The sequence below is a fragment of the Saccostrea cucullata genome, unplaced genomic scaffold (genome assembly GCF_032062105.1).
Source record: "Saccostrea cucullata isolate Sc308-1 unplaced genomic scaffold, CSIRO_AGI_Scuc_v1 ctg2497, whole genome shotgun sequence".
In the NCBI taxonomy this organism is placed as follows: domain Eukaryota; kingdom Metazoa; phylum Mollusca; class Bivalvia; order Ostreida; family Ostreidae; genus Saccostrea; species Saccostrea cuccullata.
The window spans coordinates 1-25,000 of NW_026940527.1; the positions used below are offsets into that span (position 1 = coordinate 1).

Below are 25,000 nucleotides of genomic sequence, written 5' to 3' on the forward strand. Positions count from 1 at the left end.
TTATGCTCTATATCTTACTGGTCTTCATGAAAATGAGCCATTACTGCTTTTACTTAGACTAATTTTAATTTCATCTCACAGGTGTGGAAAAAACAAGTATTTCCTTTCATTTTACAGGAATATTTTTTATACCTCTTTCTGGATCTTCACACATCATAGGATTTGTTAATTCACTAAAAAATAAAACTAAATTGGCTAGAAATTATTTATGGATATAAAGGACAAACAAATTAACAATGCATATTAGATTTCCATTGAAGGTTTACTGTGGGTGTCAAAACTATAACACAGTCAAATATTGATACACTATAGTCACTTGAATTTCATTAATCAACAATATAATTACCCAAAAATTTTCTTTTCTGTGACTTTGGGGTCATATATTCTCAAGTTAGCACCTTCGTCCATTAAATATTTACAAATATATATTGCTGCTGACTCCCTGCAAATAGAATCATTCGAATTATACATACCAAAATAATACATGTATACACATACAATGTATAAAGTTTTCTGTCAGGTTTGAATCACAACTAAAAAAAATCTGGCTTATCAGTTATCATCTGTGATACCATCACTACTTTTCCACTTGCAATATTTTAATCAAAATTAAGAGCAATGCAATGTGCACTGTACAGACCACCTCGCAACAGGAATAGGGGGGCCACTCAAGATTTGTTTCCTGTGCAGTGTGCTACAGATACTACTACTGTGTATTTCAAGTGGTGGTGTAAAGCATAAAATTGCTACTTGAACTATGGACAAGTACCGTAATAAAATGTTTTTATGTTACATGTACAATGATTTAGATCTTATCTTTAACTGATTAGGTCCATGAATTCTAGCTATGTTGTTTTGTTACATTATCTTTGGTATAAAATTACTATATCTTTGTTTGCACTGTTTGCATCAGAAAGGGCTACAAAACTTTCTTCATTACAATTCATTCTAAGTATTCCAGCATTGATTTAAATAATATTTTATTGTTTTACCCACATAATAAAATTATGCAGATGACTACAACATTTGCATGCTTACATCAAGAAATAAAGGCTTTGAACTTACTGAGCATCTGCTCACATCAAGATACATGGGTTTGAACTTGCTGTATTTTTTTTATCAATTCTCACCTAGTATCACCTGTGTCTTTTTTGAATGAGAATCCAAACACTGCAATTTTCTTATTGGTCACAGTGTTAAACAGACACTCAATGATTCTGTTGGCAAATCGTCTCTTCTGATATTCATTAATGTTAATGACCTGAAAATTTTAAACAGAAGTCTAAAATTTATGGCAATTTACTGCAATGAAAATAGAGTAATTTCAAAAAATTATCTCGGAGATGGAACTACATGTGGCTGCTTTTTTTTGCTCAATCATCAAGTAGCAAGCAATAAATATGGATTGAAGAACATCTTTAAGTGATTTTTCTCTCCACTACTTACCTGTTGCCAATGATCAGCCAACTCAGGAAGGTTCAGACACTTAACTGTTGCCAATAATCAGGTAGGCTCGGACACTTATCTGTTGCCAATAATCTGCAACCTGTGGTAGGTACAGACATTCACCTGTTGCCAATATTAAATCAGCCACCCCAGGAGGTTCAGACACTTGCCTGTTGCCAATAATCTGCCACTTCTGGTAGGTTCAGACACTCACCTGTTGCCAATAATCTGCCACTTCAGGTAGGTTCAGACACTTGCCTGTTGCCAATAATCTGCCACTTCAGGTAGGTTCAGACACTCACCTGTTGCCAATAATCTGCCACTTCAGGTAGGTTCAGACACTCACCTGTTGCCAATAATCTGCCACTTCAGGTAGGTTCAGATACTCAACTGTTGCCAATAATCTGCCACTTCAGGTAGATTCAGACACTCACCTGTTGCCAATAATCAGCCACTTCAGGTAGGTTCAGACACTCACCTGTTGCCAATAATCTGCCACTTCAGGTAGGTTCAGACATTCACACAGGTAGACCATGTTAAGGACATCTTTCTGGAAGCAGCTACCACCAAAGCCTGAAAATCCACCAAAGCCTGTAATATGTGTGCACTCCAATCACTCATTGGAGTCTTTAATAAGTTTCAAGTTTAAAACAGGTACCGCTAAATAGAAATGCTCTATCAAGTATCACAGTTAATATAACTCAACATTCACTCAGAGCTTTGTACAGTATGTTCAAATAAATGATTTGCCTTAGTGTCTTGAAAAATACATCAAGTGCACTGTTTCAGTTTTGTGAATATTTGCTCCAAAAAAATTAATCTTTGCACCAAAAAAACTGTGAATGGATAGACAGAAAATCATCAAATTAAATTTCTTCTTTGACTTTGTTGCAGATTTTCTTACTAAAATGCCACTTTGGGACCTACCCACACTGGCTTTCAGGAACTTATTGCCTATCCTTGTGTCAGTCCCCACTGCGTGTGCGACCTCTGTGACGTCTGCTCCTGTCATCTCACAAATGGCTGACATAGCATTAATACTGGAGATTCTCTGGGCTAGGAATGCATTGGCTGCCTACAGATCAAATTTCAAACCAATCAAGACTTATGCGTATATTACATATTTGTAAAGGTTTCCCTCATATAATGACCATTCAAATGAAAATGCTTTGTACAATACTTTAATATTTATAGATCAGTAACACTGGTAAGCCTAACCAGTTTGGACAGTTCAGATGACCAGGTGTTCATTGTGATGATGTTTGCCTTTGGTACCCAGTGTTGGTAAATCCAGCACAGAGATTCCACAGCCTCTCTTCCCTCTGTTGTCTGTTCTCCACCAATCAGAACTCGATCTGGGTGTAACAGGTCATTGACTGCTGTACCTTCGGCAAGGAATTCTGGGTTGGATAAGATCTGGTGGAAAAACAAGGACATTTGAGATTTTCTGAAAGGAGATAATGAATTACATGTATTGAGGAGGCAAAGGCACATCTCTCCACACCTTAAAAAATTAACTGCCCCCTACTAGTTTACTAGTATGAGCCCCTATAATTCTATGTATGAGACACCTGTTAATGCACTCTTGTTCTGTGGTTAACCTTCAGTACCTGGGTATGTTTTTACCTGATATTGCTATTGCATTCCTGTCTTATGATTGGCCTTCAGTACCTTGGTACATTTGTACTTTACATGATATCGCACTCCTGTCCTGTGTTTGGCCCTCAGTACCTGTGTATGTTTTACCTGATATTGCACTCCTGTCCTGTGTTTGGCCCTCAGTACCTGGGTATGTTTTTACCTGGTATTGCACTCCTGTCCCGTGATCGGCCTTCAGTACCTGGGTACATTTGTACTTTACCTGATATCGCACTCCTGTCCTGTGATTGCCCTTCAGTACCTAGGTATGTTTTTACCTGATATTGCACTCCTGTCCTGTGATTGGCCCTCAGTACCTGGGTATATGTTTTACCTGGTATTGCACTCCTGTCCTGTGATTGCCCTTCAGTATCTAGGTATGTTTTTACCTGGTATTGCACTCCTGTCCTGTGATTGGCTCTCAGTATGTTAGATATACTCTCGGCTGCCTTTACTGGTACTGTGCTTTTCTCCACCACTATCTTAGACTGGTTAGCTACCTCTGCTATCATTCTGGCTGCTGACTCCACATACTTCAGATCAGCTGCTCTACCCTATCAGAATTCAATAGTGATTTAACCACATTAAAAGACAATTAATTAAAATCATTATTACTATCTTTATTTAAACTTTCTTTTTGTTTTTGCTACATTGTAGAAACTGAAAAAAAAAAAATTCAGCTATTTCACTTATGAGTTCAATCTTTACACCCTTATATCTGGATTGGTTAAGGAAATTATTTCCTGGAACATTTCGTTAAAGATGGCTTACAATGTGTATACTAATTCAAGTGTTAGTTAGTTTGTCTTAGAAATAATTAATCACCTACCTTACCAAGTCCAAAGTTTTTAGTTGGGGTGTTGACACATATAAAGATAAGCTCTGCTTCTATTATAGCTTTTTTGACATCTGTTGAAAAAAATAAATTCTTTCCTCTTCTTCTGTGGACAATTTCGTCAAGACCAGGCTAAGGTAAAAAAAAAAATTAAAAAGTCAATTTCAGGTTTTATTCAATTATCTAACGTTGATTCCTTATTTGCCAGGAATACATGAAATGACACAGTCATGTTTTTGCGCCTCTATTCATTGGAGAGTTACAATCTCGAAACTTGCTTATTGCAAGAACATATATACGTGATAGGAATGTTGATTACCTGTATATTTCTTTTTAAAATGTATTGAATCAACAATGTAAAATTAAAAACAAGTAATTTTCTTGTGTATGGTGCCTTATTTCCAAACTGAGTCTGTATTCAAAGTATCATCTTCACTAGCCAAGCGTTCCATTCACTTACTCTCATCAGAAGATTGTCATCCTTGGCTAGTGGAGGTGACAAAGTGCAAATATAGTCAAGTACAAATTCAAAACAATTGTTCTCAAGTTATAACAAGATTCACTTAGCAAAATATGTCTGTATCATAATAATAACAAGTTATGGAGACTACATTAGTCCACTTTGTTCAAACACTTAAAATTCCTTCTCCTGGTAGCTTTCCTACATACAGGTCTCTTTGTCATTGAGAATGTTTTGAAATGTCACAATTCCTTCCGTGCAGCAAGGAAAATCTGTTTAATCGTTAAGTAGAACAACTTCATTTGAGAACTTCTCTTACTAAATTATATAAGAATGCAATTATTATCCATACTGCTCAAAGTATATATTGTACTTAAAAACAAAATAACTGTTAGTTAATCGTACCTCGTATATGGGTAGATTGTCTGAATTCCATTGGTTGATCCTCTCCTGACTAAGATCTGTAACGGTGACCTTAACGTCGTGACATTTGTCTGCTATGATGGTACACGTCGGTCCCCCCACATACCCTGCCCCTATACAGCAGATCTTGGACAGGGTCATGTTGGCAAACGACCTGAAAATAATAAATCATAATTTAAAATTAAGATGATTTGTCTAAAATACATACATAAATGTACATGTAAACACATACTGCATCATTAGCCAACAGAAAATCACTATGCTCATGACACTGCCTTATTTATTTCAAAATACAAACCAGAAATTTAAGAGGAGCTAGAGGACTTGGCTGCCAATTGCAAACTTAATAGTACTGTAAACCAACTTTTATTCACGTGCGAGAAATATCCGCGAGTTCCGCGACCATCTTTAACTCACGAATATTCGCCGCGAACCATTCATTTTGCTAAGGATTTGTAGAGAATGTTTCCTCTGTCGCGGAAATTAATCGTCGTAGATTGATTTTAAACTGACGAATCGCGAACAAAAGATGACGCGAATAATAGTTGGTTTACAGTATTTTGTACAACATGAGAGTTTAGAAGTTCAAAATTTAAGAAAATATGACACCTCCTTTTTTAAAAAAGGTTTTTCAATTATTTTTAACTTTTTGCTATCGATCCATTTAAATGGTTAACAGTCTCCATTGTGTAACTCTGCATGAGTACATGTACAATGTTCAACTCAAATTTTCATTAAAAACACATTACATATTCCACTTACTTGTATTGAAAATTATTCATCATAACAGTTTCCAGTGTTCAGATCAAGTCAAGATACAAATTATATAATAATGATGATAACACTAAACTCTTGTTCTCAACATTTGTGTAGATCATAATGTTAGAGAACATCAAATGATAAATCTGACTACACGACCGCCTCAGGCTGTGAAGCCCATTGAAGCATTAATACCCCTAAACAGGGTAGTGTTAACAGCTTGATGATTTGCTAAATGCTCTAGCAAAACATTTAACATGGTTTGGTAATCCATGTTCAACAGTTATGATACATAATACATTATGTAGACCACATGTTGCAGGTAATCTATAGATCTTATTTCAAATATATTGATCCATTGGCAAGTATCCGCATGATCCTCACTGAATTCTTTATAGTGTCTCTCAGTACTTTTCATTATTAAAAGATGATATATTGTCACTAAATATTCTTGAAGGACTGAATTTTTATTTATCAATCTGACAACACAAAACCATCTTCAATGTAAGTTTTATCATATAATCATGATAATTCAGGGCTCAACATAAGGGCACAGCAGACTGACATGGACTATAATAAAGTTTGGTCCGGTCTTGTTTATTTTGTTAACAATTTCTAGACCTGTGTGCTTTCTTTTTTTAAATGTTAGACCAGGTTTTTTACTTTCATATTTTAGTCCTGTTTGAAAATAATTATGACAAGAATTGATCTGGAAAAAATTTACTTGTTTTATTATGAGCTGTTTTACTGTACTATAACCATGACAATAGTGTACAGACATACAGTGATATAGTATATATAATAGTTTACTTCTGAATCAGTTTTTTTCCCAATCTTTCTACCATTTGATTTTATTGTTATCGATTAGGCTAAATTCTACACAGAACTAAATTGAGCTGAAAAAGAATTATACGGCCTGATAGGTGTATCAGTTTACTGTTTAAGGTTGTTGCTAAAGACGGTAATTAAGCTTTTTTAAAAAGCTCTACTTGTTTATCATTGAGTCAAATGATGATCGATGTTTAAAATACACCAGTACTACAATTGTTAGGCCATTATTTACAAACTGAATATTGACAACAGATTTTTCTGTTATTTCTTGAACATATGACAAGGATTACAAGGCAGGTGTGACCATTCAACAGTGGATGCTCACTCCTTTATGGCACCTGATGATGCCAATCCCACCTCTGCTGGATGTCCATGTTTGCTCTGCTCCTATTTTGTATTGTTTAAGGGACTTTTGAGCTTGAATACTAATTGTTATTTCCATATACACTGTATTAAGATTTAGAATGCATTTTCATAATGTGCCACAGAAATGAGTTTACTTAATAAGTCTTTCAATATCTGAATATCATGAATATAGGCCTATGATATCAATTTTTTAAAATTCTACTGTTTTAAGAAATAGAAGGGTACACATCCATTCGTTAGGAGTCTTTGATCCACCTTGCTCCTAGAATCGGATTGGGTAACAATTTTTGGCTCGAACAAGTTTTAGGGCAAGCGGACTCCGGGCGAACGGGAAATCGGGCGAACAATTTTTAGTGCGAACGAACATGGAACCAAGCTTCTTTAATGGACCTATTAACATCTTAGTCCTTTAATTGTTTTCAAAACATAGCGCAATTTGAAAAAAAAAAAGGCGGAAGTATCACCCTGATTATAATTTATATTAATCATCTAGTTAACTATAGTGTAAACACTAAGTCATTCAAAAAACATCAGAATCAAATCAAATATTAATTAAGACTAAATAAACATTGTTCCTTGTATTAGAATTTGAGAAAAAATATCCCAAATTCGTAAACAATCTCCTACGCAGAGTTATCGTTCGTTCCTCTCTCAGACACCTCTGCAATGGGCTCACGTCAAGATTTTTGACGTAACGTATAAAACGTGATATTTGAAGAATTATTTCAATTTAAATTAATATATCTGGATTGATTTAGTAAATATCTATCTCAAAACTCAGACATAACAATAGACATTGAATTGTAATGAATTAAAACAAACGCACTATTTCTCGTGTTTAACACTGTGTATACGCGAGCCAACGACAGAGGTGAATGTGTGAGCCGATGGTAGAGAGTGATTCGTAAAGGAAATAAATAGAAAAAATGATATATGTTATTTTTTAAATTCATATGAGTTTATATATACAAGTACGTATAAGTATTGGGCGAACCAAATATAGGGCGAAAAATATTTCAGCGAACGGACTCTGCGCAAACGGACTCCCGCGAACAGGTAGATCGGGCGAACGTACCTGTTACCATTCTTGGCAAGCAATAGTTAGAATAATTGAATGCCCTGTTCACACGGAGAGTTTAATTCAAATTAAACGTAAAGTTACTGCGAATTAGCTTCGCTTAGCGTTCACACAGAGAATTAATGCGAATTAATTTAATTTGAATTAGTTTACTGCGCATTCAATTACTTTGCATTAGCTCCGTGTGAACGCTAAGCGAAGCTAATTCGAATTAAATTCTGACGAATGCATTATGGCAAAATTTAGTCAAATTCCATTTGTGGGTGCTCAGCTATAGGTACTTGTGCTATTTTTGAGTGAAAAAATTTTGTTAATCATTAAAATGTGTATAAAGACACTTTGCCATTATGTCAAATGGATCTGCTTCTGCATAAGGTGACGTGCTTTGCAAATGACGTCATAATAGCCGTGCTGACGCCGGGCTGCAGAAGTAAAATTTAAATTCGCATTAGTTTACTTCGCATTAGCTGTCATGTGAACGCAATTTAATTCGCATCAGTTTGATTCGCATTAATTTACTGCGAATTAAACTCTCCGTGTGAACAGGGCATAACTGTGTCTCGGGACAAGCCCTCACCGGGTCCGTTGGACATTTATCATTTTAACGATAGAACATTCTATCTAGGCAAGCGAGGATGCCTAGTAAATACCAAAGTTGTTAATATCTTCTCAATTTAGGTCTTTAGATAGAAGTCGTCGGTTGTATGAACTTTACATTGACTCAAATACATTTTATATGGTAAGTAAACCGGGTGACCATAGAATTGTACGAATGTTTAACGCATTTTGGTAAGCTCTATTTACCAATTTAACACTTTCAAAAATCAAACATTACTTACCACAGTTTGTCAGAACATAGATGGTCAGAACAGAAAAGCTATGTACTCCCTTCCACTTTCAGATTATTTCCAAGGGGATGAACAGGTCTTTAAAGTATAATGACTTTTTAAAGTTTCAAAGATATAACGATATACTATTGAAGTCAGATATTGTAATTTTTATGTTATTCAACTTTGAAAAATCAGAAAAAATAAATAAAATAATATAACTTAAAAACAATGGTCCCTTATAACCTGACTTCCCTATCTCAATAATGTGATAAACCGGAAGTCAACAATCATGGCAGCCAAAAGCAAAGGGAAACAACGTGGAGAGGATCTCAAACAAGAAGATGTCTTTCAAGCTGTTGTTATTGCTGATAGTTTTAATATTAGATTTGCACCAATCACAAAGGAAAAACCTAAGGTGGAAATTAGTTGTTTATATCCTACTATGTACAAAATTAGAAGCAATATTGAAGAACTGATGCAACTGTCATGAATTTGGATAACAAGCCCGATTGTTAACCTTTTATGAATTTTTTGGCTTTAATCTCAAACGTTAAAAATTACAAGGTTGAAAGTGATGTCTGAAAAATATTTTATAAGAAGTGCATTGTTTTTAACACGTTCAATAGGTTATTCCAATGCCACCATTTTATAGTTTATATAAATGTCACCACTCAGTCACTTGTCTTGTCACACTTTTCCTAGGGATGCCTGGTAAATAAGTGTCACAGGTGGTGAAAAGTCAAGTCTCAACCTGGACTCGATCCCAGGGCCTCTGCCGTACTGTGCCAGCGTTCTAAACACTATGCTATTGTCGTATTGAGACCTGCTATATTGACTGACTTTCACTCACCTGTGAACCCAGTGACATATTTCCCCTCTGAGAAATTCATCCCCAAATTATATGAGATAAGGAAATGTGTGAAGCATATTCCAAGAGAACTGTTGGTTTTGTACGTTGGACAACAAATGTCACAGGTGGTGAAAAGTTGAGTCTCAACCGGGACTCGAACCCAGGGCCTCTGGCCTACTGTGCCAGCGTTCTAACGACTGAGCAATTGAGACCCGATAAATTGACTTACTTTCACGCACCTGTGAGCCTGGTGACATAAGTCTAGAAACCACAATAGCCACTTCGTAAGATAGTCTGACATTCACATTTTATGTTTGAATAGATGAAGGTGTTAATTTAATTTAAACAATATTTCATTCACAGATGTAAACATGGTAAAAGTGAATAGGATTGGGCAGCAGACTCAGCCAATTTTAGCCCTCTCTATGAAGGCACTGTATAATTAACCTTTACCTTAGTCCTATTAATTTGCTAGAGGCCATTTTTTATACCTCCGCACCGAAGGAGAGGGGGATATACTGTTTTACCTTTGTGTGTCTAGCTGTCCGTCCGTCTGTCTGTCGGTAACAAATTTTCGTCTCAAATTTCTCAGCAACTACTCATCCCAGATGCTTGAAATTTTAACATAATCTTCTCTGAGGCATGCCATACAGGGATACATTTTTGGTCAAATCCGATGTCAACTTCCTGTTGCTCTGTGAGTCTGTACGTGTCATACATAACAAATTGTCATAACAGTTTTCTCAGTAACTACTCATTGCAGATGCTTGAAATTTTAACACAATCTTCTCTGACACATGCCATACGTTGGGATACATTTTTTGGTCAAATCTGATGTCAACTTCCTGTTCTGTGCATCTGTCCATTTCATACATAACAAATTTTCATTGCAGTTTTCTCAGCAACTACTCATCGCAGATGTTTGAAATTATAACACAATCTTCTCTGAGGTATGCCATACAGTGGGATACATTTTTGGTCAAATCTGATGTGAACTTCCTGTTTGTCTGTGCATCTGTCCATTTCATGCGTAACAAGTTTTTTGTCATACCTAATCATAGCAGATGCTTGTAATATTGGTACACTTTTTGTTGAGGCATGTCATATGATGGGATTAATTTTGATATGAATCTGATGTCAATTTCATATTTTTCTGTGCATCTGTCTGAATTGAACTTGTGTACATGTATATTAACATGATAGTGTTTATTCACACCAGAGCGGGGGTATTCCTAGTGAGCATTGGCTCACAGATTTCTTGTTCACTTTTTTACTAAAGTCACTGAGGTTTTATAGAGTTTGGGTATTGGTCTGGATGGCTCAGAGGTTAGAAAACCTGACCAGTAATACAGGGGTCTCCTTTTAATTCCTGTTCTAGCTATAAATTTTCTTCATTCTTTTACATTAATTTTGGTTCTATTAACCATGCATAGTGTCTTGAATTATCTTGACGAATTTCTTTAAAATTTGTATCATTAGGTTTAAAAAATGTTTGTTTCCTGAAACCCAACCAACAATTCAAATTACACTGCCTGGGTAGGATTTTCTTTCTGCCAAATTTGTGTTTGATCAATCGGCTGATTCAATTTATACGAAAAAATTGTAACTTTATTTGAGATATGAAATGTGCCGTCCTAATCAACATTTACCTTAAAAATTAAGAGTAATCAATCTTGTAACATTAAGCATTCTCCCACAACCTTAGAAGGTTGTTTTCTAAGGCTAGACGGCCTTGTTGGGCAGTTTGACCCCATTAATCATTAGCGAAAAAAAAAAATCCTGACCTACCAACCATTCAGTTTTTTTGGAATGTTTCAGGAAACAATTTTTTTTGACCTTGCTACTACAGGACAGATACATGATTTTCAAGAAAATAAACATTTTAAGAATAAGACAGTGGATGTTGATAAACAAATTTGTTAATGCCAAGGTTCTAATAATATTAAATGTAACATGCATATGTCAATTTATTGTTTCAGTCTCTTCTTCCTGTTGCCAATTTACCAATTCTGGATTACACACTAGAGTTCTTAGTTTCAGCAGGAGTGCAAGAAATCTATGTCTTCTGCTGTCATTTAGCAGATCAAATAAGGACACACTTAAGGTTAGTAATGAATGCTTGAATAGCATTGTCAGACAGTATATGTTTTCTAATATGAAAAAATGGCATATGACATATATATGTTATTTAAAACAGAGGAAGTGTAAAAATTAAAAGATTTTGAAGGGTTTTTTGAGCTCACTATGTCATGGTCTCGAGTAAGTTTTACTAATTGCAATAGTTGAAAATAACTGGTTTTCATTAAATTTCAGTGAAATTTATGACTACCTTTTCTATTGGTATTGATTTTTACATAAACTAACTGTAGGATTTTATATGCATCCAGTGAATTATAAACTAACTAAACTGTACGTTGTTTACTTTGATTTGTTTTGTTTTTTTTATAATTGCAAATTTTTAATTAATTATGAAATAGTATTTAATGATTAATGCTATATTTTAGGCAGTCTAAATGGAGTGAGTGTAGCAGCTGCAGCATCACCCCGGTCCTCTCAGAATGCTGTATGTCAATGGGGGACGCCCTGAGGGAGATCCATGATAAGTCTGTCATCAGGAGTGACTTCGTCCTAGTGTACGGCGATGTGGTGGCTAATATCAGGCTGCAAGACGTATTAGAGGAACACAAGTAAGCGTTAAATGCATGTTTGTATATGTACAGGGATATGTGTACATAAACATGCATTTTAACATGAAAGCATGTGATTTACGGGAAAAACAAGGAAAATATGATAAACTTTGGTTGAATGTGCAGAAAATGAAAATAAGAATTAAAACTAATGCACTAGGTTTGAACATTTGCAAAAATAAACATGAGCGTGGTAATTGGTTACCTATACTTTATACATGTCATGCATGAAGTGCATGAATTATGACATAGTTGATGAAGACTGGAAATACAACATCATTGATCACTTATGAAAAACAGGATAGTTTATGATTAAGTCCAAGAGTATCTCTCAGAATTTAGGAACTTAAAATGGAAATACATGTACTTTTCAATTTGCTACGTGAGTTATATAATGAGTGGAGGATTTTTATTATCAGAGAATTTTAGAAAAGTTTAACGTGTTGAAAGATAAAAAAAAAAGATTAGCCTAAACTCTACGTGTATCAAGATGACCCTTCCATGGAGAGGTCAATACGCTAAATTTTAACTTTTATTTGACAGAAAGAGGCGAGAAGACAAAACTGACCCTAAGAACAGAAACTCGGTGATGACAATGATTTTCCAGAAGGTGCCCCCTGGTCACAGATCCCGAAACAAAGAGGATGACATTTTCCTGGCAATAGATCAGTCATCTAGTCGAGTCTTACACTACCAGAGAGTCACAGAACAGTCTAAACTACATATACCTGTGGTACTCATGATTTTTTTTCCATGAAATAAAGAATAATTCAACAGAGATAGGAACAGTGCTTTTTTAAGTAAAAATTGTTATGAACATCGATATGTTATTGACAATAAATCAAAGGGATTGGATATAAGTTCTAAAAACTTAGACTTAGATATTCCTCTCTCATGAGTAAAAATCTATGGGAATGCATGTCAATACATGTATAGCTTAATGGGTAATGTTTTAACACTGATATTAATGACTATTTTTAGGAAGTATTGACGGACAATGATAACGTACAGCTGAGGTATGATCTCCTGGACAGTCAGATCAGCGTGTGCTCACCAGAAGTTCTCTCCCTTTACAAGGATAACTTTGATTACCTCAACAGAGATGATTTTGTGAAAGGGATTCTCATCAATGAAGATGTGAGTCAGTTTCATCATTTACTTGTATCTGTTTAGTAAAATTACCAGTTTCATCATTTACTTGTTACCTATTCAATAAAATTACAATGTTTTTCTATGAAGTGTCATGACATGTACATGATTACCAGTATTCAACATACAATTTAGGTTTATTGGAGATATCCACATTTGAAATTAATAAGTGCATCTGAAAAGTGAATACGTGTATAAATTACTCTGTCTTTAGAAATGATATTATTATGAGTTAAGATTTCCTTTTCTTCTCATAGGGATTAATGAAGAATCTCAGCCCCCCTGAATATATAAAGAATTATAAAAGTCGGAACTTCATTTTCAGTCATTTTATAAAATCTGTCTAATTAACACTATGCCTTACTTCACGTTCATTTTAATTTCAGATCATGGAGAAGACAATGCATGTGTGTGTGATCAATGATGGGTACATGGGTAGAATTTCTAATCTTCAGATGTACGACGCTGTCAGGTAGGAAGATGTATTGTGTTAGATGCATGTAGAGGAATAATTTACTGACTTAACTCTTTCAACACTGAGTAACTTTTATCAACCAACCCCTGGTACACTGAGTAACTTGGGGCATCACTAAACATTTCACCTTCCGTCACAAAAAATACTATAACTTCTTTATTTCTTTGAATATTTTAATAAATGACACATCACAAGAAAGGTGGTGCATTTCTCTTTTAAATGATATAAATTTTATAGATATAAAATATTATTTAGCAAGTCAAAAACACTAATAAAATTCATAATTACATTTTATAACGGATCTTATGCAATAATAAATTTGCTGGTATGAAGTTTCAAAATCAATTATGTTCTTACCATCGTTCAAAAGAGAAATTATTTCCGAGTAAAATGATATGCAATATGTCAGAATTTATTTAAAAGTAAGTCCATAATTATTAATAAATAAAACAGGGTGTTTCAGGACATCGGAAGAAGTCTGGGGCGTGGAAAACATCCTCAGTTTAGGAGCCTTGATATTCCGATTCCGAGTCAATTTTCTCCGACAAGATTTCACAACATTGTTAAAAACTCATATTTTTGTTGTCTAGAAACATCTATAATGTCTAATTCCCTGATTTTATTAAATCTTTCATCGACAGAAAGATCAGACATTTCGTTGTTTACTGCCATTTTGCTTTCTTCTTCGTTTTCTTTACTAATCATCTAATTTTCCTTATTTTTTCGTGGTTTTTGCCATGTGGTCCGCCATATTTGTTAATGGATGTTTACATCATTCTACCCATCATTCGTAGCGAAAGATTTTGCGCAGAGAACACTTTCTATTTCTAAGAATAAACGTTTTACTTTCAGTTTAGTGTCTGAGACCGATGTATCGGTCTACCGTGTTCCAAGACAAAATTTTATCAGACCGATGTATCGGTCTACAGTGTTGAAAGGGTTAAATCCTCCAATATTTTCTATGAAATTTTTATGCCCCGCCATGAATATGGCCGGGGCATATAGTGTTTGTCATGTCCATCTTCCGTCCTTCCGTCCTTCTGTCCTTCCGTCCTTCCGTCACACTTTGCGTTTAGCTCTGTTCAAAGCTAAGTTTCAAAGAAACTATCCAAGATATTTTAATCAAACTTCATATGCTGATAGATATTGATGAGGGCTATGCAACTGCATCAACATTTCTTGACCTTGACCTTTCCTTTGACCTTGACCTCACTTTTCTTAAATTAGTGTTTAGCTCAGTTTTAAACATACCATTCAAGATGGTGTTATCAAAGTTCACATGTTGATACAAACTTGCCTTGCACGGATGATGCATCTAGGGATGAACACTACCAGACTTGCTTCGGATGCTGGATCTGACCTACATTTTCCAGATGAATGACAAGGTTAAAGTTTTTGGAGCAGGTCCATTCCTAAGGAACTATAAGCCCTACCTAAACCAAACTTGCATGGATGATGCATCTAAGGATGGACACTACCAGACTTGCTTCGGATGTTGGATCTGACCTAAATTTTCCAGATGAGTGACCAGGTTAAAGTTTTTTGAGCAGGTCCATTTCCTAGGAACTATAAGCCCTACCCAAACCAAACTTTCACGGATGATGCATCTAGGGATGAAGACTACCAGACTTGCTTCGGATGCTGGATCTGACCTACATTTTCCAGTTGAGTGACCAGGTTAAAGTTTTTGGAGCAGCTCCATTCCTAAGGAACTATAAGCCCTACTTGGACCAAACTTGCATGGATGATGCATCTAGGGATGGACACTACCAGACTTGCTTCGGATGCTGGATCTGACCTATATTTTCATTCCCAAGTAACTATAAGCCCTACCTGAACCAAACTTGCATGGATGATGCATCTAGGGATGGACACTACCAGACTTGCTTCGGATGCTGGATCTGACCTATATTTTCATTCCCAAGTAACTATTACCCTGCCTGAACCAAACTTGCATGGATGATGCATCTAGGGATTGACACTACCAGACTTGCTTCGGATGCTGGATCTGACCTATATTTTCATTCCCAAGTAACTATAAGCCCTATCTGAACCAAACTTGCATGGATGATGCATCTAGGGATTGACACTACCAGACTTGCTTCGGATGCTGGATCTGACCTATATTTTCATTCCCAAGTAACTATAAACCCTGCCTGAACCAAACTTGCTTCGATGATGCATCAAGGGATGGACACTACCAGACTTGCTTCAGATTCTGAATCTGACCTATATTTTCATTCCCAAGTAACTTTAAGCCCTACCTGAACCAAACTTGCATCTAGGGATGGACACTACCAGACTTGCTTCGAATGCTGGATCTGACCTACATTTTTATTCCTTAGTAACTGTAAGCCCTACCTGAACCAAACTGGTCAAATTTTATACACAGACAAATTTTCCTGTTGCTTTACTAATATTTCCTCGGCGGGGCATTCATGTCCTATGGACATATTTCTATTTTTTTTTCATCTGCTGGCATTTTAACCCCTTGTAATAATAAGAAGTACTTTATGATTAATGATTTTTATCAGAAATCCAAAGATTAAATATTTTAAAAAATCAAGAAAAAAATGTAAATATCTGCAATATTTATTCATTTACAAAATGTAAATTGTTCCCAGAAATGTCTGAATAAATCATGCATATATCAGTTACTACAAAAAGCTTCAGATTTAAATAGTAATAGTTGACCAGAGTTAAATCCTTCCTCTCTCTTCACTGTTAAGTCTGATAATGATGAAGAACATTTATAATTAACTGAGTTGTATTTGTTTGTTGCAGTCATGATGTGATTTGTCGGTGGTCGTACCCGTTGGTGCCCGATACTCAGACTGATGAACAGGGACAGGTTATCTCCCATAGTCGACATAACATCTACACCAGCAAGGACGTCACACTGGCCAAGTAGGTGTACTAACGAGTAATGATTATAACAGAGTGCTCCAGCTTTGTTCAATATCTTTAATAAATTAACATTGCTGTGTCTTTCTTTTGTATTTTGTTTACCCTTGTCAGGGTTTTTAAGTTGATATTTTCTATTTCTTTGATCTGTACCTTTCCTTCGTAGAGGTTGTGTTCTGGAGAAGAATGTTTTGGTGGGGAGAGGAACAAGAATTGGTAGTGATACTAAGATAACTGACTCAGTGATAGGCAAAGATTGCAAAATAGGTCAGTTTAAGCAACAAATATAAACAAGTTTTTAAAAAATACAGGTAAATTTAAGTATCTGGAACACCAAATATCAAATCCAATGAATATGTCAAAGTGATTTTGAAGTGCCAAGCTCTTTTTTCTTATAATGTCATGTTTTACTCTGGATACCTCGCATCCTTAGATATGTCAAAGTATTATTTTGGTCCCATCAAGTTTGAGATAATGAGGTTTGACTGTACTTACTTTCAAATTAAATACATTGTATATTAAAATTTTACAAAATCTACCTTTTTTATTTTGATAAGTCAAGATAACCTTAGCCCTTATTTCATAGGGATTTTAACCTAACATGCTTCATTAATTCTGTTTCTATCCCTTGACAGGAAGTAATGTGAACATTGAGAATGCTTATATCTGGGATGGGGTAACCATTGAAGATAATTGTTGTGTTAATACATCTATCGTCTGTGATAATGTTGTCATCTACTCATCAACTTCAATTCAACCTGGCTGTATTTTGTCCATGAATGTAAGTTTTTTCCAATATTTCTTCCAAAGTCAGTAAATGATGTTTACTATGAATTAGGTGTTATGATTATAATTAATATGATTATGAAATGTTACCTGACATTAATTCAATATTTTATTCATTTTACATATGTAGATAACTATAATTTTTAGCATAATCATTTAAATTTGTATAGGGTGTCAAAGATTGGTAACCAAACGTGTATTTTATTCTACATGCATGGATGTTACTAAAGAAACATGAAATGTGAAAAGTATAAAATGCGAGAGCAACATGTACATGTAGACTGACAATTTAAAGTGTTTGAATGTATTCTTAATGCCGTAGGTTGAGGTTGGTCCAAGTATAAGAATTGAGTCTGGAACTCGTTTACAGTCATCAAAAGATGAGGACGATGATTTTGGTGATGACTTGACAGAGGCTGATCAGGGTACATTCTATTAATTTTATTCTGAAATAATTCTTGGCAGGTTAATTGTCTCTTGTGTAACTAGTTATGGCGTCGAGCAAAGCTCGAATGTCATCTAGTGATCGGCCAGATTTACGCAACCGAATGTGTCAGTGGATGCATCCACAATAGAAAATAGCAACAGCTGTAAAGCAATTTCTTTGAAAACGCTCACAGTGAATAATAGCTTGAATATAAAATTAAATCAATTGTATCTTCAGTTAATTCTACTACAAAACAATGATATTATGTTTAATTTTCACGCAAGAAAAACGTTATGGTTGGTGCGTATGAATTTCTACAGAGAGGGTGCGTCGAATGACATGAATAACATTTTGGGACCGATTACTGTAATACAAACAACCTTAAAGACGGTAAAATAATTACAAAATAAACACGAATACTACAAGACTATAAAGATTGAATTTCTTAATCTTAGCTTTACTTTTACAATCTTCAATCCAATTTTATCCCAGCAACTGATGATGTTGACCAGTATCACTGTATTTATCCATTTCCTCCATTTGTTTACCGTGCCCTATTGTAACTCGATCGTACTTGTAACAGTAGAGTCAGAGTTGTATATGTAGTTTAGATGCAATCACTACACTGCAGAACAACGCTCTGACAATGGCAATTAGAAAGAATAATATATAAATTTATGAAACCCTTCATAGTTCTTCGATTGACTGAAAAGAAATTAGTTTGATATTGAGCATGAACATGTATGACGGTGTCTGGTCAATTCGAACCATGCTTCATTCGGACCAGGACATAAGGCTCTAGACTGTATTTGTGTTAAAATTATTTTTTATATTATTATTATGTTACCGGAGTCTCTCATTTGACCTATTTCTATCTTCAGATCTTTTGAAATTGTTTTTCTTGTTCGATGCCATTGAAGCCTTTCAGGCTTTTGATTTTAATTCACATTGATATGTATTTTGTGTTAGCTTGGTAAGTTAGAATTTTGACTCCTGGGAGAATATATACTAGTACACATTATAAGTGATGGAAATGTTTTTTTTATTTTTAAGTGGGAAAGGGGGTTGAGTACAAAAAATCTATATTTTCAATAGCTGAAATAAAAGAGATTTAATATTTATTTAATCTTTGGTTTCTTTTTGAACTACAGATGCAGTGAGCATTATGAATTATGGCAGTAAATCACAGGCCTTTCTCTATCAGCCTCCCGAGGACAGCGATGAGGAAGACAATGACATTGTACAGGACATGTGGGGCCTCAGTATCCAATCAGAGTCCTCCACAGAAACCTCCAGTCTCTCCAAACAGTCCAGTGTGGACGAGGCCATGCTGGATGATGAAGAATGTAAGTCGAGATGTTCTACTCAGGTGATCTTTATGGCCCAAGGGCCTCCGGTTAAAAAAAATTATATCTGTCACTGAGTAATGTGTTTAAAATTGAAATTTAACAAACTAGGATATGCTGAAGAGAGATTGTCTTATGACATAAATTCAAGAGTAAATTGATTCTGAATTTGATGACATTGTAATTTCTAGCCTTGTACAGCATACCTGAAAGGTGATTTTTTATTTGTAGTATTCTATAGTGAGTTGCTGGATACTCTTGTGAAAGCCAAGGAAGACAACTACACAACAGAGAACCTGATTCTGGAAATTAACTCTCTCAAGTGAGTTTCTATGTTAATAAAATTGTAACCATGGCAACTAAACAATAACATTGGAAAAATTGCTTCTCCTCCTAAAAGTTTTAGTTTGATTTAAAGTAAACACTGGTAATACAATTATAAATGTTCAGAAAGCAAATTTTATCTTCCAATTTTATAAATACTAATCAGCAGAACCAAAGGATCATTAAAGCCAACTGGTATAGGAAATCTACATACACTATGTGCATAATAAACAGCAGTTAAGTTATTTTATCAAATGTTCTTAGCATTAAAGGAATCACTTGTATTCCCATTTTTAGCCGGGCTTATTGCTCAAAGAGCAATTGCCGGCTTATGTGATCCTGTTCAAGGCAGGATGTTGACCCCATAGTCGCCATTTTAAAGTTACATGCAAAAATATAGTTCTTACTCTCAACCGCTTTTGAGATAATACAAACGCTAAATAAAGCAACAAAAATAAAACGAAGTTTTATCTATATAAAATAAACATTAGCAGTAATGACTTTGAAAACTTCATAAGTCAAAGAACATAGTTCATTAGCGTAAGGATTTTTGATAATCAGTGTTACCATAGTTCTCTACACATACGAGGTAAAGCAGGAGAGGGAACCAGACTGGCCTGTTTGTTTACATTTAGCTGCAGTACCAGATTAATTCTGATTCTGACAAAATCGGACCGTGGTATTAGGATTGAAAAACTCACTGTCAGTGTCTTACCATTTATATTGATAGTTTTAAAATAATTTTTTCATCAGAATATAAACGTGATTCATGTAAGAAATCCATTCTACTCTGTAAATGAGCCCGGCTCTCTGTACTTCTGAGTACTTTGATTCAGGCATACCTACAATATAGCCATCACAGATTTGTATGGAATGGTGATGAAAGGTCTGATTGAGATTCCTCTGAGAGAATCGCAGGATCTGGATCCAGGTGCTCAGCTTGTTAGTGTAAAAAAGGTAAGTTAAAAGGAAACTGAAAGTCTTAAATGTTAAAACGAGAAAGTGTTGTATACATGTACAGACCTCATTGACAGGGCCAAGAAAAAATTCAAGATAAGCAATGAGTTCTCAAAATGGCATTAGATATACCAATGTTTGTAGTTCTGTCTATTCTAAAACATGAAAACATGACTTCCTAACTTCAATTTGAACATTATGTACGGAATAGACTGAAAATGGCTTTCAGTTGTAAACTTTCACTTAAAAATAGCATAAGTTCAGACTTATAACAAACATTTCCTGTACCATTTAGGGGTCAAATTGCAAAATTTCTTCTGAAGCTATAATCTTGTAGTGTAGAGAATGTAACAGCTTACATAAATTCATTATACCGGTACCTCTTCTATCCTTTTATTTTCACAGAATTTTGTAAAGTATAGTCCTTTAATTAAGAACTACATCAAAGGGGAGGAATCTCAGCTAGATTGTCTACATGCTCTAGAGGTAAGATAATCCTTTCCTTATTACAATCTTTTCATTATGACATAGTTATCACAGGGAAATTTTTTCTTTTTTCAATTGGTTGTATTTGTAAATGCATTCAAAGTGTTAACAATCATTGATCTGGAATTTTACCTCCGATGATACTAATTTTTACTGACATGCTTAATTCGTAAAAATTTAACACCTAAAAATTTAAATCACCCTATTTGAACCAAAATTCATAAACATTTAACAGCAGTAAAAACAACCTGTTATACGGTATTTTGGTTTGGTTATCTTTCTGTTGTTACAAAATTGTAAATAGCCATACATATCTTCAATGTGTTCTGAACAGAATCAAAAAATGTAATCAAACCTATGTATTTATATATTACTCTGTGAAAATTTGATCTAATGTTGATTGTAGTGTCTTGTATACTGTATGAGTTTAAACGTTGCTCTTTATTTGTAGGATTTTGCCTTGAGTAACAGTAAGGTGAACACACTTCTTGTTAAAATTCTCCACACCCTGTATGACCTGGATATTTTGTCGGAGCAAGTCCTGATTAAGTGGCACAACCTGGACAAAGAGGATGAATATAAGGCCATCAAACACCAGGTGGGAATGTTAATTGATTCTGTACAGAATCTGTCTTTTATTACAATGTTCTCTCATCTCTATAACTCTTTGCCATTGGGCTTTTTTATAAGGAACAAAATCATTTTCTTGCAAAGACTAGGAAAAATAAATAGACATGATATATGTTAGTTACAATATTTGGATCACAGATGCAAAATTTTAAAACCAACAACACAAGATTGACTTGGAATTTATTTCCACTTGAGAGCACTTAGAAGAATCTTAAGATTTATCACATATATGATTCTTAGTAGCATTTACATCGATTTTGCAATATGCCATACTGGTGATATCACAATCACCAAATATCAAGGATCCGTCCGAAAAATCCACATCACTTATCGGCCAGCATGGAAAAGTTCATAACATACCAGAAGGAACATTTGTGTAAAGTTTAAAAGTTATTAACTTGATATACAATTAAATAACTAAAATTTGTGGAATTTGTTTTCAAATTCCCAAAACAAACTCTTGCATAAAACATTTTTAAATGACTTTTTGTTAGCTCTCATATCAGTATATACATGTAAATAACTAAAATTTGTGGAATTTGTTTTCAAATTCCCAAATTTAGCTTGATTTGTTTTTAAAGGAAAAAGTCATACGCTTCCATAAAACATTTTTAAATGACTTTTTGTTAGCTCTCATATCAGTATTTTAAATACAATGTATATGATAAATACATGTAGAATCATACATGAATGTACTGACATATCTGGTACAAAGTATGATGTGGATTCCAGTATGTAATATTATCTATTTTTATTTAACACATTAATAGTACATGTAATATAAAAAAGGCACTTTTCATGGACAGTATAAAATTTACAGTTAAGACTGTGTGTCTGTCTGTAGGTGGCTCCTTTGATAAAGTGGTTAGAGGAGGCAGAGGAGGAGACATCAGATGAAGAGGAGGGCAGTGATTGATTTAGCTTACAGCATCAAATGTGGAGGGATTCAGTGACTCATTAAGCAATAGCAAGACCTCTAAATGTACTTACAGTCTTCTCATTGAACTTAAACATGTCTGTCAGTGTCATTTAGAAATTTATTAAATTTAATATCCACCTATTTTTGAGAATTTTCAATTTTACAGTTTTTCAAACGTAAAAGTACTGATGCAAGTACAGTAAAACTCATTTGGTATGAACACGTATATAATGAATTCACGGATATAGCAAAGTTTTTCTGGGTCCCCGGCAAAATTCTTAACAAATCTTTGTAAAATTTTACGGTTATAATGAACTCTGATATAACGAATTTACGGATATAGCAAACTCATTTTGAGTCCCGATGAGGTTAAATATAATGAAATTTACACCTTTTATAATGAATTTTCAAAGATCTTAAAATTTGCTAAATTGAATTGACTTTATTTTCTTGTAGTATTTGTATATAAAGTTCAATTCATAATAAAACCTTAGTTATCGACGGTATGTTTTGTAGTACATGTATTTGCTTCACTAACATATTTAGTAGTAATACTTGAGGGAAAACATTCATATTGCGAACTTGCTATAAATGTTTATACGAATTCGTTATACGGATATAACGAATTATGGATATAGCGAATTAAATTCACAGGTCCCCAGGACTTCGCTATAACCGAGTTTTACTGTATAATCCATTAAAAACAAAAATCAAATTTAGGAATCTCAGCGGAAAAGAAAGAAAGCATGGATCTCTCTTATTTCAAATATACCAGGTAACAATTTACATGTACAACATGGTTCCAGTCATCCATCAAAAAAGACAAGAAAATAATGCAGTTTATTTAATGCTCCTTGCCTTCATGCAGTCATGTCAACCTGTGTAAAATTGGCTCTGAGTAACCACAATGGACAAATGATGAAATTGCATCGGGCACTATAGCAAATAGAGTAAAAAGATACCTTGACAAAATTATTAACCAAGATCAAACAGGTTTCATATCTAATAGATATATAGGTGAAAATACAAGAACACTTAAAAATTTTTGATTTTGGCCCCTAAATTAGGAACTGGGTGTCACTTTTTTTAAAATACGGACATTACATCTGCAATAAATCAAGGTGGTAATCTCTCTGATAGAATTAACATCCAGCGGGGTTGCAGACAAGGAGGCCCATTGTCCCCTTATATATTCATTATATGTGCAGAAATACTAGCAATCCAAATTAGATTAAACAAAAATATTAAAGGAATAACTGTGAACAATGTTGAAAAAAAGATTTCTCAGTTAGCTGATGACACTTCTCTTATTCTCGATGGTAGTAAAGAATCCCTTATGGAAACATTAAAAACATTAAAGAGTTTTTAGCTCACCTCAACGAAGTTGGGGGAGCTTATGTAATACCCTCGGCGTCGGCGTCGGTGTCGGTGTCGGCGTCCCAGGTTAAGGTTAAGTTTTTTGGAGCAGTTTTCTTTTTAAGTACTTCTATGTCCTATATTGATAAGACATGCATGGAAGATGGTTCTAGTGTGTTTCATTTACCAGTTTAAGTTTCAGATGCTGCAATTTCAGCAAAGGAATGACCAGGTTAATGTTTTTGGAGCAGGTTAACATTTTTGGTGCAGTTTATGGTGTAGGTTTCATTTCCAAGTAACTATAAGCCCTATGTTGACCAAACTTGCATGGATGATACATCTAAGGATGCATACTACCAGGCTTGCTTCGGATGCTGAATCTGACCTACATTTTACGGTTGAGTGAACAGGTTAAAGTTTTTGGTGCAGGTTTCATTTCCAAGTAACTATAAGCCCTATGTTGACCAAACTTGCATGGATGATACATCTACGGATGCATACTACCAGGCTTGCTTCGGATGCTGAATCTGACCTACATTTTACGGTTGAGTGAACAGGTTAAAGTTTTTGGTGCAGGTTTCATTTCCAAGTAACTATAAGCCCTATGTTGACCAAACTTGCATGGATGATATATCTAAGGATGCATACTACCGGGCTTGCTTCGGATGCTGAATCTGACCTACATTTTCCAGTTGAGTGAACAAGTTAAAGTTTTTGGTGCAGGTTTCATTTCCAAGTAACTATAAGCCCTATGTTGACCAAACTTGCATGGATGATACATCTAAGGATGCACACTACAGGGCTTGCTTCGGATGCTGAATCTGACCTACATTTTCTGGTTGAGTGAACAGGTTAAAGTTTTTGGTGCAGGTTTCATTTCCAAGTAACTATAAGGCCTTTGTTGGCCAAACTAGCATGGATTATACATATAAGGATGTATACTACCAGGCTTGCTTCAGATGCTGTATCTGACCTACATTTTCCAGTTGAGTGAATAGGTTAAAGTTCATTTCCAAGTAACTATGAGTTCTTTAATGA

General features: G+C 34.7%; 2 protein-coding genes across 2 annotated transcripts; one reads left to right on the plus strand and one right to left on the minus strand.

Moving 5' to 3' along the window:
* Positions 1-132: 132 nt before the first annotated feature.
* On the minus strand, positions 133-5,727 carry LOC134255551 (UDP-glucose 6-dehydrogenase-like; the record flags this gene model as incomplete). Its single annotated transcript, XM_062738079.1, has 10 exons — positions 5,565-5,727; positions 4,785-4,956; positions 3,914-4,051; positions 3,474-3,638; positions 2,665-2,862; positions 2,374-2,521; positions 1,925-2,037; positions 1,131-1,261; positions 347-442; positions 133-173 (listed from the first exon to the last, which is right to left on the minus strand). Coding segments are annotated over exons 1-10 (1,225 nt in total), but the record flags the coding sequence as incomplete, so codon positions are not given.
* A 3,204-nt stretch (positions 5,728-8,931) lies between these two features.
* Positions 8,932-22,749, plus strand: LOC134255554 (translation initiation factor eIF-2B subunit epsilon-like). The gene is made up of 16 exons (XM_062738081.1): positions 8,932-9,081; positions 11,496-11,620; positions 12,021-12,203; positions 12,747-12,936; positions 13,185-13,340; positions 13,739-13,824; positions 16,612-16,734; positions 16,898-16,998; positions 17,367-17,512; positions 17,840-17,942; positions 19,096-19,290; positions 19,522-19,612; positions 20,451-20,571; positions 20,977-21,057; positions 21,509-21,655; positions 22,532-22,749. Exons 1-16 carry the CDS (start codon positions 8,956-8,958, stop codon positions 22,601-22,603), a joined length of 2,046 nt encoding a protein of 681 aa, XP_062594065.1. The 5' UTR covers positions 8,932-8,955; the 3' UTR covers positions 22,604-22,749.
* Positions 22,750-25,000: the final 2,251 nt, after the last annotated feature.